Below are 15044 nucleotides of genomic sequence, written 5' to 3'. Positions count from 1 at the left end.
TGTGAACGGATACAGCGTTAAATCGGTATATCGGCCATTAAACCGATTTAAAGTCGCAGTGTAGACCTGGCCTGAGAATAAAATAATTTTATATGCATTTACCGATTACATTTCATGGAACAAATAAACCTGAGGCAATTTGTGAACTAGTCACTAATATTCTGCGGGGTTTCAGGATCAGGCCCAGAACACACTGCTCCTCTAGAAATGGGACAAATAGACAAATCCTAACCCAGAGTACTGCAGTTTTAACGCTCCAAGCTCACTTTGAATGTCAGATTTCTGTGTAGCTTGAATAACTCACCTTGGTTCACGGGCAGCTGTAGGGGAGAGGTTGCCAAGTGACCAAGTGCTCCTGTCCTCCAGCCCCTGTCTCTGTATCACACCAACAGACCAGCTGAGTTTGCTGCTGCTGCACAGAACATCTGCAAATGGAAACAGTTTCCAGCCTTTCCCGTTCACTTCATGTTTTAAAGACAGCGAAATATTCCAGTACCCAATTCTTGCTAGACGAGGAGCTGCTGAAGGTCTTCAGCCTAAAGGAAAAGGAGTCATCGGAAAGGTAGCAGGCAGTATCTGTTCAGATAGGAAGGCAACTCTGTTTATGAAGAATGTCTGCACATTCCCTTGGGAGCCACTTGGCCATCAGGGAGCTGCAGCTGCTTGGCTTAGTGAGTACCAGCTTTAACCCCCATCGTGGCCAAAGGCAAACTGCAGAAAGACAAATCACAGGGGATGCGTAGTGATCCTACTCACCTGGACTGCAGCGCAAGCCCTGCTGCAGGCTCTATTCCTGGAATCCAGGCTTGTCATCACTGTTCATATGATTTCGATTAGTCACCTGGCTACCTTGGAGTCGTCCTAGGGGCAGCAATGAACCTGTCACAGCTGTGATCTTACTGAAATAAAATAAAATAAAATAAAAATGTAATTATAATAATATAGGAGCATATTTCTCCCCGATGGCCCCCTTTCCTGTATTACTAAACCAGGGTGCAGGCCAGGGAAGGGATATGCCACAACGCTCTGTACTGGAAATTTCCCTTCAATCGTTCCAGGAGGGGAGGTCCCTTCCCTTCTCCCTGAGGAATGAAAAAGGGGACCAGGATCCAGGGCTCCCCAAAGTTAGGCACAGATCTCAGCGATCCACTGGTAACTATGTCCCCCCACCCAAATGTCTGGGCCTCCACAACTGCTCTAGGACGCTCTCCAGCTCCCTGCTAGCACACGTTCATCAGACATGTGCTACCAGGGCCTGTCACAGTAGCCCCTGACTGCAGGATCTGCTGAAGCGTGAATTGTACAGGGTGGAGGGGACTGCACAGACATGGGAGGGCAGATTAGAGTAGCTGATGGGCACAATACCCCAGCCCTAGACTGGTTCAGATGCTTTGACATTTCTATGCCTCGAATCCAAACATAGACTCCATCAGTGCATCCTTCATTTATGTTATGAGGAAGAGGAAGATGAAACACCTCCAATTTCTCTTGGTGATTCAGGCAGTTGCACCTGGGCAGCATCATTGGGTCAAAATTGTGGGGGGGAGCACTCTGTTTTCCAACACAAACCATGAAACTCCAGCTCAAACCATGAAACTCTCTCTCTAGTTCTACAGGACCACACCCCTAAGTGGCTGCACAAGCCCCCCATCAACCTTCCACAATGAGCACCCTTACAGTGAGCATATTTCCCAAAGAGAAAACAGGAGACACACAGTTTCTCACCCTAGTCCCCCCGCTTCTGTGCAAAGCTGTTGCCCATCACTGGAAGCCAGTAGGGGTAATGAGGAGAGCCAAGTTTGAAAGAGGACTGTAGGCGTAGCCTGACGTGCTTGGTACGAACATGCAGGCACATTGACCAGGAGCCGAGACAAGTTCGGCCGAAAAATGATGGGATTTGTAGGCTTGGATAATCGATTCATTGGTGAGAACTGAGCTGGCTGTGTAAGCAGGCACCTGGCAGACTGGAGTCCAGAATGGCCCCCAACGATCTTACTTTTGAGTGGGAACCAGAGTAGATTTCTCTAGTTGAATCTCAGGTCCTTAGTGGCACTGAAATGGTCCTTGACGATGCCCACGTGCCGCTTACTGGGCTCGGAGGCCTGGTCGAATGATGCCAATACGGGAAACGTGTATGTGCTGACACGGAGGAGCAGCGACTACGCCCATACACTTTGTGACACTGCTTGGGGCTGGGAGAGGGCAACGAGGACCGTAAATTGAAATGGTGACGTGTTACAACACCTAGGTACCGTCTGTGCAGAGATAAATGGCTATGTGAAATATGCGTCCGTTCATATCGAGGCGCATACCAGTCTCCAGATCCAAGGATGGGATGATGGTCCCAGGGATACCATCGGAACTTAACTTTATCCAAAATTGATTGAGTCCCTGCAGTCAGATGATTCTGAGACTTCATTCGCCTGGGATTAGGAAATAGTGGATAGAACCCCTGCCCACAAGTCCTCCGATACCTCCTCTTGCTCCCATGTCAAGGAGGGACCGTACGCTCCTGCAAGAGGATTGGGAAGGCTCGCTTGAAGAGGTCCGAGCGATGGTGGGTGGGGCAGAATAAACTGAAGGCGTACCAAATTCTTACTGTGCATAAGACCCAACAATTGAAGTATTTGGGGCACGCAGGGAGAAGAGCAGGCGTTGCAAAGAGGAAAGGATCCGTTGAACGCTAGTACGCTTCACCTCGGGCGCGCCTTCAAATTTGGTTTACTGGCCCCGCGGTGTTTTGGCCAGGGCTGTCGTTCTGACCGCGCGGGTCTGGACTGCCGCTACGATTGCAGAGGCGTGCCGAGGCAAAGTCTGCGCGCGTCTAGGGGTGGTTAAAGCACTAGCTGGCCGGAGGTCTGCGTGAGTCTACGGTGTGTGCATCCCGACGACGCATGATCCCCTATTATCCTTCAGACCTGCAGCCTAGCCAAATCTTTTCTGAAATAGGCCCTGACTTCGAAGGCATCGTTATCCGTTGCTCAATTCAGGTCGAAGCCTGAACCTGAACCATGGTATTCGCCTCTGCAATTCTGAAGCCAGAGTTCTGGCTGTGGAGTCGGCTCCGTCTTAACAAGGCCTGGAGAGGTTCTCCACTTCTTTCCTTCCTCAAAGGGGCTGCAAACTGCTGAGCGAGCTTCGGGGATAGCTCTGCTGAATTCTCAACTGCCGCCCAGTTGTTATATTTATACGCTACAGCAGGCTTGGGTTGCCAGCCTGAGTTGAAGGCCCCCGGCAGAGTAAATTTTAACCCATATCCTCGCCTGCCTCTTCGCTTTTGGCAGGGTTGCTCGTGCCCTTTGTAACCCGTTGGACACGAGGGGAGCAGTGACGGTGTACGCTTACAGTACTCGTACCCTTAGAGCACCATGTACTTCCTCTATCTCCCCCGCGTGGGCGGAATAGAATGTGGAGACTGGAGACTCGCCAGATGGTATCAGCCTTCGCTTGGATCGTCCGAATAAATGGTAAGGCCACCCTTGTGCGAGTGTCAGCTGACAAAATATCTACCACCAGGTCCTCTATCTCCGGAACCTCCTCCACCTGGAGGTTCATATTCAGGGCCACTCGTCTCAGGAGGTCTTGATGTGACCTTAGGTCAATTGGAGGAGGGCCCGAGGAGGATGTCCCCGCCACTGCTTCATCTGGAGAAGAGGAAGAGGAAAGGCCAGGGACAATCGGGTCCTCTGTTGTCTTGTGGACTTGGGTGACATCCGGCTCCGGTGGGACCTGAGGGTCTGGTGCCCGAATAGGAGCATCCTCCGTAGCCGCAGGAGGGGGGCGGCTAACAGTAGCCTCTGGCACCCGGTGCTCCGACGGTACGGAACGTGATGGCACTGGAGGTCCACCTTGGGCTTGGTGATATGCCCAAGTCATCCAGAAGGACCACTGATGAGGTCCTTGGTCTTGAGCCTGGGTCTCTTGGAAGACACGGCTGGGGACATCTAAGTCACGGTCCTGTGCATAGGACGCACTGTCCGCATGGGATGACATAGACGCATGGCGAGACGGCCAAGGAGGAGCTGAAAACCCCTGAGAATGGTCTCCATCCCTGGGTAATCTGTCTGTACACTGCAGCAGAGAGGGGTACCGGGCGCTATACCGGTACCGGGAACAAGACCGGGACCTGCGTCCAGAACGGTGCTGGGAGGTCGACCGGGACCTCGAAGCTCGACGCCAGGAGCGGTTGCGGGAGGTGCGGTGCTGTGAGCGGTGCCGGGAGCTTGATCGGTACTGAGAGTACCGAACCGGTGAACTGGGTCTTGAACGGTGCCGCAAGTGTGACTGGTACCGAGATGGAGAACGGTACCGGGACTGCGAGCGGCGTTGGGACCGGGATCAGCGATGGGACCGAGAACGCCAGCGGGACTGCAGTCGTGATCGGTGCCTCTCAGCGGTGCTGACGGAGGATGGTCTCAGTAGGGCAGGCTTGCCTATGGACTGTATAACCCGCACCGGCGGTGCCAGGGGTTGAGGCAGCGCAGACTCCGTCAGTGCAATCAGTTCCCTTACGGTAGAGAAAGTCTCTGGCGTGGAGGGAATAGTAAGCTCAACCACGGCGCGTGCCGGGGAGCTGTCAGGCACCAGATTTGATGGCTCTTGCGGGACCGGAATCGACGGTGCTGAAGTTGTCTGTGCCACGGCAGTTGTTGGTGCTGGGCGGTCCGACTTAGGTGGGTGCTCCGACTGCGGTGTGGACACGGAAGCCACAGGAGTCTTATGTTTTTTTACCCGCAGGGAGAGGGAGCAGTGCAGAGCAGACATCTGGCCCTGTGACGGTTGGTGCCGAGGGGCCTTAGCGGTACCAGTGCGCTCCGGTGCCGAAGATGCACTTCTCCCAGTGCGGACTGTCTGGCGCTCGGTGCCGAAGGTGGAGGAGTAAGAGCTGCCTCCATCAGGAGCTGTCTAAGATGAAAGTCCTGCTCCTTTTTGGTCCGCGGCTTGAAGGCCTTGCAAATGCAGCACTTATCCGCGAGGTGGGATTCCCTGAGGCACTTAAGGCAGGAGTCATGAGGATCTCCTGTCAGCATTGGCTTGTGACAGGCCAAGCATGGTTTGAAACCCGGTGAACTGGGCATGGGCCCCGGCACCGGGTGAGGGGAAGGAGCTAATCCCCGAACCCCTCTTAACTATATACACTAACTATGTTAAAGAAAATAAACTAACTGCAAGTATAAAAATTTTGAACTACATACACAATAACAATGAGAAAACTACGAGTAGCTAGGGACATGGAGGTCAGGTAAGCCGCGCTCCACTGTTCCAACGACCGACACGGGCGGTAAGAAGGAACTGAGGGGCCGTTGGGTCGGCAGGGGTATATATCCGGTGCCATAGCGGCGCCACTCCAGGAGGCGCCGAGCCGACCCACCGAGTGTTGCTAGGGTAAAAATCTTCCGACAAACGTGCACGCAGCGCGCGCACACCTAACTGGAATGGATATGAGCAATCACTCAAAGAAGATTTTATTAACAGGTTGTGACGATGTGGTTCTGGCGGGACCCAACTGAGCGTGCCAAATCAGGACCAATTGCTCAAACAGGGCAGTCACAGCCCAAGGCTGGGGGTTTTCCACCTCTAAGGCAAACCATCCACCAGACAAAAAGCTTCGGTGTCACCCACTGGCTACCTCAAGTCACACAAGCATTTCCTTAGACACTCCCGTCTCCCAGTATCCACCAAATGGTTAGGAAACAACGCCCAGGAAAGAAAAGGTTCCCTGATCCCAAGGACCAAGCCCCAACCCAGGTCAATATACACATCAATTGACCGACAAATTACGCTGTTGCCACCTTAGAATCTAAAATCAAAGGTTTATTCACAAAGAAAAAGATAGAGTGAGAGCTAGAATTGGTTAAGTGGAAGCAATTACATACAGTGATGGCAAAGTCTTGGTTTAGGTTTGTAGCAGTGATGGAATGAACTGCAGGTTTCAAAATCAAGTCTCTGGAGAACATCCCCAGCGGGATGGGTCATTCAGTCCTTTGTGCAGATGCTTCAGTTGTAGCAAGTCCCTCCAGAGTGAGGAGCAGGACTGAGACAAAATGAGATGAGGCCTCGCCTTATTAGACTTTCCAGGTGTTAAGCAACACTTTTGTTCTACTGGGAAAGTTACAGCAAAATGGAGTCGCAGTCACATGGGCCAGTCCCTGCCACCCTGCTGAGTCACAAGGGTATTCCTCCTCTCAATGGGTCAATGTAGGTGATGGTCCTAATGCCATCAGCAGGCTAAGCGAGCTGACACCAACTAGTCTGGGGTGTCTCCCAAACGCAGCACCAATTTGAAATACAGACAGTACACAGCCAATATTCAACTTCAACTACAAAATGATACAGACACACAGACAGCATAATCATAACAGTAACCCTAACCTCGCTCTTTAGACACCTATATGACCCCTTTACATAGGATTTGGTGCAACACAAAACCTTGGTGAAACCCATGTTGCATTATGGTCCCATTTATATCAGTAACATCACACAGGTTGTAAACAAACACAAGAAGTCATTCTTCTGCTCATCTGCGCTGGTTAGCCTCAACGGAGTATGGTGTCCAGTTCTGGCACCGCATTTCAAGAAAATGCGGAGAAATGAGAGGTCCAGAGAAGAGCAACAAAATGATAAAGTCTTGAGAACAGACCTTGAAGGAAGGCTGAAAGAAGGGTTTCTTAGTTTGGAAAAAGAAAGGCTGAGAGGGGACATGATAGCAGTTTTCAGGTACTAAAGAGGGAGTCACAGATGAGGGAGAAAACTGTTCACCACCTTAATGACAGAACAAGAAGCATGGCTAAACTGCAGCAAGGAGATTTAATGGACATTTAGAAAATCCTAACTGTCAGGTGGTTGACACTGGAAAAATTTCCTAGGGAGAGTGAATCTCCATCTCTGAGATATTTAAAGTAGGTTAGATAAATTCTAGCAGGGATGGTCTAGACAGTATTTAGTCCTGCCATGAGGGCAGGGGACTGGACTCGATGACCCTCGAGGTCCTCCAGTCTAGAGTCTATGAATCTGTAGATAAGAAGATTAATCACTCCAGACTGACCTGACCCAGGGCCCAACTTAGAGACTGGTTAGGAAGATCTGTAATGAACAGAGCTTTGGATACAGCCGCATGGCAAGGAGAGGGGAGGTTTGCTCAGGTCTGGGATAGAGCAAACAAGTCTTGTCTATTGCTAGAGCTTAATTCAAGATCAGAAAAGGAAGATTAACATTTAGAAAGACACTGAGGAAATGAGGGTCATCTGCTGGGTCTCTTAGAGGTTGTGGTCCCTGGATCTGAACTGTTTAAGTGGTAAATTACCTCGGCTAATTGCCAGATGTTTGGAAGGAGAGTTAGGCCATTGTTGTCTCAGGCCGAAAGGCTGCTGGAAATGTATAAACTCACCACTCTCTCTGTATCTGGACTTAGAAGATTGAATTCAAGTCTGTCTGTAATGATCTTTTAACCACCTCTCTCCACTCTCTCTTTTTAATACATGTGGTTAGTTAACAAGAATGGCTGTAGCGTGTATCTTGGTAGGATGCGTAAGTTATAATGGACCGGAGTAGCGTGCTGATCCTGGGATTGGAAAAACTTTTTCTGTTATAGGATGTGATAAGATTTTCAGGAATCATCAGCATATGTTTGACAGGCGTGTCTGGGCGGAGGCCTGAGGCTGGGCACTTTAAGGGAATTGTGTTGTTTGGACTCTGAGTAACCAGTGAGGTGCTATAGAAGCTGTTTGGGGCTGGTTGGTAAATCTAAGTATTGGAACAACCACCAGCGTTTGGAGTTTGTCTGCCCCAGTCTGTTTACAGTTCACCCTGACTGAGTGACCTCAGCTGGCTCCCCCGGGCAGCACTGGCACAGGTGCTATGGGGAAGGGCGAGGGCTGCTTGCCCAGCATTAGCCAGTGCCTTTTGGGCAGGGGACAGGGGGGCCCAGAGCAGGAAGGCAGCGTGAGTGTGGGTGCCCAGGAATGTGCGTGAGAGGCCAAGGGGGGGCCTGGCGCTGCAGCCTGCTGGCCCCATACACTGGCAGATAGGTATTAGGTCGTGCCCAGGCCTGACCTCACTGTCCCTGCCGCACTCACAGCTGGGCGCGGCCGGCTGCCCGTGGGCCAGGCCGGTCAGACACACGGCAGCATCGCTTGGCTGTGCTCAGCATGGCCACGGCCTGGCACTGGTCGAGGGGGGTGCTGTAGGCCTGAGCCAACCCAGGCAGCCATCAGGCTTGTGATGAGCCTGCACCCCCTGGCACCAGTTCCCTGGAGCCCCTCCCCTCCCCCCATGCTGTCCCTCGCCCCAGGGCCCTCCCCACACAGCACCTGTCCTTGTGCCGTGCCCTGTCCCACCTGAGAGGGGGCTGCACGTCTCGCTGCCACCGGGCTGCCCATCGCCCTGGATCAGTAGCTCCCCGTTGGTGCGGAGGGGTGACAGCTGGCCGGCACTAGTGATGGGCGTGGGGCGCTCGCCCTCATTGCTGGAGGGTGAGCTGGAGGGCTCCCAGTTGGGCTGATCCCCCAGGACCCCCGGCGCCTGGTGGTTCCGACCTGTCATCAGCGGCTTCTGGCTGCTCCTCAGCTCCCCGGAATTCTCTGGGTCTGTGGAGTGGGGGACAGAGAGTGAATGTTCTGCAGAGCCAGGCTGGGCAGGGCGCTGGCTGCTGGCCAGGAGCCAACTGGGGGTCCAGTGCCAGGATGGAGCCCTCTGTGCCCTGGGTGGGGCACAGAGCCTGCACTGGGACGTGGGTTTACTCCTGGGGAATTCTGCACCACTGCACATGTGTCTAATTAATTAGCTGTGCATATTTTTTATTTTTTGCACAGAAAAAACTTCTGCTGAAATGTTGCTGCAGTTCTGCCTTTTGCCCACCAGAGGGCACTGTAACAACAGAACAAAGCAGCAGCTCCTGGCCAGCTAGGGAAGAGAGAGAGGCTGCAGAGCCTTCTTCACCATGCCTGTCGGGCCAGGTCAGGAGACAGGGACTATGGGGAGACAGACAGTGTGGGGTGCTTGGGGCAGGGGAGTTAGACAAGGGCTCATAAGGACTAGTGGAGGAGGACAGCCTGGGGTGGGAGTTGAATGGGAGTGGAGGTACAGGGCCACATGGTGATGGGAGAGGGGGTGCAGAGCTACATAGGGACAGGGAGTGGCTGAGTGGGGGCAGAGAGACACATTGGGTTGGGGAGGGGGTATAGGGGCACATGGGGATGGGGGGAGTGGGTGTCCAAATGGGCGTGGAGGGACACATATGGACAGGTGGTGCAAGAACACATGGGGGTACAAGAACACATGGAAACAGGGGCAGCTGTGCCTGACTGAATGGGAGAGGGTACGGGTCAGCCAGGGTCTGCAGGGGGAAATTCCCCAAAACCTGTTCCATACTTTTCTCACCCACACCCAACAACCCTCCAAGTTCACACCCAGGCTCCTTCCCTCTCCCTCAGCTCCTCCATTAGCCGATTCCCACGAGCCTTTGCTCTGCTTCTGGGGGTGCAGGAGATACGGTTCTGTGCTGTAGTTTAAATGAATTATTGCTCAGTTCTGTGGGAATACGCCTAGTAAGGAATCTATTTGTCAAAAAACATTTCCTGAATCTTTGTTGTTGTCTGCATTGTTACAGACACACCTGCTGGTGGGGGTTTTGGAATAAATGACCAAAAATAGTTGAAACTGGTGTGATTACAGTGTGTTGTTTTGACAAAATATGCAGAATTTTGCAGAATTTTAAAATATTGCGCACAGAATTTTTAATTTTCTGTTGCAGAATTTTTAATTTTTTGGGACAGAATTCCCCCAGGAGTAGGGACTGGTGCTCTGGGTGGAGCCACTGATCCTGTGCTGGGAGACAGGCTGGTGCCCTCAGCAGGGCACAGAGCCTACGCTGCTGGAGGCCCCGGGCTCCTCGTACTTGCTCCCCCCCCACTCACCCTTGTCCGTGCGCCGGCGGAAGGACAGTTTGCGGCACCGTAGCCGGTTGAAGCCGCCATCCAGCTCGGTGCTTCCGGGGGAGCCAGGGATCATGTTGGTCTGCAAGGAGGGAGAGCCATGAGCCGGGCCAGGAACTGGGGAGGAGGGAGAGGGGGAAATGGATACACTGGTGGTTAGGTGGGTGGGGGTGCTGGTAGGTGGGAGACAGGTTGGTGGATGGCACAGTGGGTGGGTGAATACACTGGTGGTTAGTTGGGAGCAGGGTGGATGGCTGGGTGGGGGTGGAGTGGGGTCATACGCAGGTGCGGTTGTCCCCCTCAGCCTGGCTGAGCACCCCTGAAGCTCTTCCTCCCCAGCTTGGCTGAGCACCCTCGAAGCTCTCCCCCCCTACAGCCTGCCTGAGTGATCCCGAGCTCTCCCCTCCAAGCCTGGCTGAGCACCCCTGAAGCTCTCCCCCCAGCCTGTCTGAGCACCCCCAAAGCTCTGCCTCCCCACAGCCTGTCTGAGTGACCCCAGGGCTCCCCCCAGCCTGGCTGAGCACACTTGAAGCTCTCCTCCCTGGCCTGGCCTCCCCAGAACTCTCCCCCCTGGCCCTGGCCAAGCACTCCCGAAGCTCTCCCTCCCCACAGCCTGAGTGACCCCCGAGCTCTCCCCTCTGGCCCTGGCTGAGCACCCAAGAACTCTCCTCCCTGGTCTGGCGCCCCCAGAACTCTCCCCTCTGGCCCTGGCTGAGCACCCAAGAACTCTCCTCCCTGGTCTGGCCACCCCGAATCTCCCCACTTGCCCGGCTGAGCACCCGAAGCTCTCCTCCCTGGCCGGCGCCTCAAACCTCAACCTAACCTGGCACCCCCCACTTCCCCTGCCCGCTGAGCCCCCTGAAGCTCTCCCCCAGCTCTCACGTCCGCAGTTGAAGGACTCCAGCGGCCAGAAGCGTCGGAAACTCGGGTACATGCCAGCACCTCAGGCACCCTCCCGCTGACTTGGAAGCCAGTAGGTCAGAGCCCGCACGTCGCGTGGACTCGCCTGCCGCGGCGTACAGGTGCAGTGGCTCCCCGAGATGTCGTCCTCCCTAGGCAGCAAACGGCAGGGTCACGCGGTTTCCCCCGGGCAGACGCCGGGGGGCTGGGCAGGATGAAGGAGGGCACACACTAGGGGTGCTGGGGAGGAGGGGGGGCACACGCAGGGGTGGCTGGCCCGGGGTACTGTAGGTGCCCGGTGCCAGACGGCGGTCATGGGAGTGAGGGACAAGAGCCCATGGCCAGCTCCCGCCTGCGGCAGGCCAGCCAACCCACACTCGCCCCCCCGAGTGCTTCCTATCCCCCGGTCAGCAGCCCCACCTCCCAACTGGCCCAGTGCCCCGCAGAAGTATCCATGCCCCCACAAACTCCTCACCACCTCTGGCAACCGCCCATCGCAGAGCCCCCCCAAAGCCAGCATGCCAACCCCTCCCCCAAGCTGGCAGCATACCGCCCCCCTCACTCGCACGCCCATCACCCTGATCCTGCCTGCAGCCCCAAACCCGGCAGGCCCGCCCCCTCACCGAGATGGCCACCACAGTCGCGCCAGGATCTCGAGGGACCGCGAGATGAAGTAGAGCGCATGAGCACGCGCCGGCGCACCAGCGTGTCGCCGGGCGGGCATGCGGGTCTGAACGCAATGCCCGGGCAGCAGGCACCCTTGCTGGCCCCCTGGAAGGCCGGGCAGGCTCGCAGCAGGCTGCGGTTTCGAGGTGTCAGGCAATGATGCGGCCTGCAGGCACTCGGGGAAGCCCTTCAGCACCTCGCGGTGCGGGTAAAGAGGACCCCATTACCGGGGAGCGGCACCGCGCCAAGTTGGGGGCAGAGAATGCAAGGGCTGGCCGCGGCAGACGGCTGCCCCAGGATTGGGCTGGTCTGCTGTGGGCCCGTTTGGATTGGTTGATGGCTCTGTTTTAGGGTGACCAGACAGGGGGTGGGATGGTAATAGACGCCCCGAATATCGGACTGGCCCTATAAAAAATTTTTCGGGACATCTGCGTCCCTTAGTTGCCTCTGTGCGTCCCTGTACATGTGTGTCTCTGGGTTTCGGTAGGTGATGTGGGCGTGACCAAAGTGGGGGAGTTTGTTTGTTCTTTCCGTGTTTTCCAGTGGGGCTTGCATGCAGAGGGGGTGGGACTCAGTTTCCCTGCCGTGTTACTGTTTTAACGGAGGGAGGGGAGAGGGAGTTTGTTGTTACAGAGGTCAGGAGAGGGGACTCGGGACCCCAGCGATGGGCCTGGAGGATGGACACCCAGCCGATCTGGGGACCGCGAGAGACCCAGTCAGAGTCACCAGCCGTTTCTGGCCAGTGGGGAGTTACAATAGAGATAGATGGGGAGAGAACCCCGGTGGACCTGACCAGCCGGCCTCCAGCCCAAGGGCGTCAGAAGACAGAAGAGGGGCCAGCGCCCTGTCTGGAGAGAAGACAATGGACAGAGGGGGGCTTTGGGTGCCAGGGATATCAGAGGCCCAGCTGGGAAGCAGGCGGGGCTCTGGCTGGAGGGGGGAGCAGCAGAGCCCCACCTGGGTGCAGGGGGACTGGGGATGTGCTGGGCTAAGGGAAGGCCAGGCCTTGAGGCCGGAGAGTTTCCTGTGCTGTGTTCAGATGCACTCAATAACCCTCCTGTTTTACGCTGCTGAGAGTTGCTGCGGTCTGGGAAGAAGAGGGTGCGCGCGCGTGTCTGTTGTGGGGGCTTTATTCTCTTTGGGGGGTGGAGGCCCCCAGGGGTCCAGAGCAAAGGGGACTTCTCTGGGGGGCCACGGTTAGAGGACAGACATGCTAAGGCTCCAAGAGGGGTGTTGCTCCAGGAGGTGGAGGGCCTGACCCCAAAGAGAGAGTTAGGACCCCCGAGAAGCGGCTGGTCGCATTGAAAGGGGCACCCCCCACGACCGCCACGGGGCCACGAGTGGGCAGCAATCTTGACAACGCATTATACAGGTGTGGTGGGTGAGCTCATGTGTCTGTGTGTGTGTACGTTTGTTGTGCTGTATGGTCTTTAAATGTCTCTGTGTGTGTCTGTTAAATCCTGGCTGTGTAGAACGGGGTGTGTGTTATGTGTCTGGATGTGAAAGGGGTTGTGGTGTGTGTCTCTTGTGTGGGGTGCGGGCGGTTCTGTCGGGAGCTGGTGCATCAGAGCTGCGGCACATCGGGTCAGTCGGGGAGCTGGCTGTGCTGGGGAGTGCGGGTAGTGTGGTGCTGGGCGGGTCTGTCGGGGACGAGGTGCTGACGAAGTGGGACTGTTATTTAGTAAGAACATCAAGAACGGCCGTACCGTGTCAGACCAAAATGTCCATCCAGCCCAGTATCCTTGTCTACCAACAGTGGCCAACTCCCAGGTGCCCCAGAGGAGTGAAACCTAACAGGCAATGATCAAGTGATCTCTCTGTTTCCTCTGAATACTGTGCTGGGGGCCTTCAGTTTCTGGCCGACCCTCTGTCACCTGGCAACTAATGGCCAGGCCCTTCCCCACTAACAAAGGGGAAACCTCTGTTGTTACTGGATGCTGAGAGTACACGTTCTACGTGCGACAGTGGGGGGGGCAGCCTCTTAGGCTTCCCCCAGGACCCCGTCCTGGGCGGACTCACGTGTGGGAAGATGCACGGACGGAGATGGAGAGGGAATACTCCAATGAGAGACCCAGGGGTGAAAAGCCGTGTGTAGCTTCTTGCCCTTGGAGGACAGTCTGCTCCGAGGGAGAGGAGGCTCCCCAAAAAGCCTGCTAGGCTTGCTGTCGGTAGAGCAGTTCCAGGTCATCTCGCCCGAGGGACTCTGTGCAGGGCTGTCCTTAGGATTTACGGTGCCCTAGGCGGGATAATTAAACTGGTGCCCCTGTGCCTGTCTTGCTCTTAGCAACACAAACATAAGTTTACACTATTGGAAAACTTGCCATGTCTGTTATTAAAACCAGTTTACCGTAGTTAAGCAGCTGTAATGCTGATGAACTAGCACTAAAGAAGTAGCACTAAAGAAAAAATTCTGATTTGACAGAATGACGCAAATAATATCATTTGTTTCATTTGTCAACATTTTATTGGAAATTTCTATGAAGAGGTATTGAAACAAGGATTTGTTTTTAATTAAAAGCAATCGTTCTGGCCTTTTGGGCTGCAAAATCAGTAATAATGTCATCGTATGACAAAGACAAAGTGATGTCTTGTTTGACTGCAAGAATAGCAAGACCAGTCAAGTGTTTCTGACTCATTGTAGATCGGAGATAGTTTTTAATGAGCTTTAGTTTTGAGAAACTCCGTTCTCCTGATGCTCCTGTTACAGGAATTGTCAGTAGAATACGGGTGGCAATGTACACGCTAGGATATATGTCAACAAGTTTGCTGGTATGAGTAAACTGTACAATGTCCATCATCGATTTTGTATGTGGCACCACTGATGACAGTGGACTCAATTCTTCATACAGTTCATGTCCATTTAAATCAAAGTGATCGCCGTGCTTCAGGAGGCTCTCTAGGTCAGGGATCCCCAATGTGGTGCTCGTGGGTGCCATGGCGCCCACAGGGGCCTCTCAGTGCACCTGCGTACTGGCCGATGGACGAGCATCCGCCAGAATGCCACTGAAATTCAGCAGCATTTCGGCGGCGACACCTCTGGATGACACCACTTGCCACCGATAAGCAGTGTCATCCAGAGGCATCGCCACTGAAATGCTGCCAAATTTCAGCAGCATTTCAGCAGATGCCCGTCCACTGCCACGGTCCTTCGTCTGGTGACTGCCAGACAAAAAAGGTTGGGGACCACTGCTCTAGGTTCTTGCACTCTGTCATTAGTTGCTCTTGTTTTCCTATTTCGTTGAATTTAGTCCCACTCAGCCCGCTGCCAGCTGAGTGAATGGAACCCCAGGCAGCCAGCGGGTTGAGTGGCTCACCCACCAGCTTGCTCAGCCCGTTGCCAGCCTGGGGTTCCTTGGGGGTCCTCAGGCCAGCAGCAGGTGCTGAGTGGGACCAGCGGCTGGGACCCCGGGTGGCAATGGGGCAGCAGCCGGAACCCCAGAGCAGCGGTGGACTGAGCCGCTCAGCCCGCCGTTGCATGCCATCAAAAATCAGCTCGCGTGCCACCTTTGGCACGTGTGCCTACCTTTGCCAACCCTTGCTCTATAC

General features: G+C 54.8%; 3 protein-coding genes across 3 annotated transcripts in view; 1 reads left to right on the top strand and 2 right to left on the bottom strand.

The window, feature by feature from the left end:
- Positions 1 to 15044, top strand: part of LOC116818206 (uncharacterized) — a 204666-nt gene that overhangs the window by 181251 nt on the left and 8371 nt on the right. The gene's annotated exons all lie outside the window — the stretch shown is intronic.
- LOC116827456 (voltage-gated inwardly rectifying potassium channel KCNH2-like) lies at positions 6788 to 10161 on the bottom strand. Its single transcript, XM_032785018.2, has 3 exons — positions 9915 to 10161; positions 8337 to 8585; positions 6788 to 6792 (listed from the first exon to the last, which is right to left on the bottom strand). Exons 1-3 carry the CDS (start codon positions 10006 to 10008, stop codon positions 6788 to 6790), a joined length of 348 nt encoding a protein of 115 aa, XP_032640909.2. The 5' UTR covers positions 10009 to 10161.
- LOC116827455 (voltage-gated inwardly rectifying potassium channel KCNH2) overlaps positions 10876 to 15044 on the bottom strand; it is a 169749-nt gene continuing 165580 nt past the window's right edge. Inside the window, 4 exon segments of the mRNA XM_075063415.1 lie at positions 10876 to 10984; positions 11456 to 11513; positions 11516 to 11660; positions 11662 to 11700. Coding sequence (XP_074919516.1) covers positions 10876 to 10984; positions 11456 to 11513; positions 11516 to 11660; positions 11662 to 11700 — 351 coding nt within the window.

Source organism: Chelonoidis abingdonii, chromosome 2, assembly GCF_003597395.2.
Source record: "Chelonoidis abingdonii isolate Lonesome George chromosome 2, CheloAbing_2.0, whole genome shotgun sequence".
Lineage (NCBI taxonomy): Eukaryota > Metazoa > Chordata > Testudines > Testudinidae > Chelonoidis > Chelonoidis abingdonii.
Note: the sequence above shows the minus strand (reverse complement) of the source record. Positions and strands in the feature narration are given on the sequence as shown.

Coding starts and splice junctions, on each gene's coding strand:
- LOC116827456 (XM_032785018.2), bottom strand. CDS start 10,008: ATGATCCCTGGCTCCCCCGGAAGCACCGAGCTGGATGGCGGCTTCAAC. Junction 8,586..9,914: donor CCGCCGGCGCACGGACAAGG/GTGAGTGGGGGG, acceptor CCCACTCCACAG/ACCCAGAGAATTCCGGGGAG.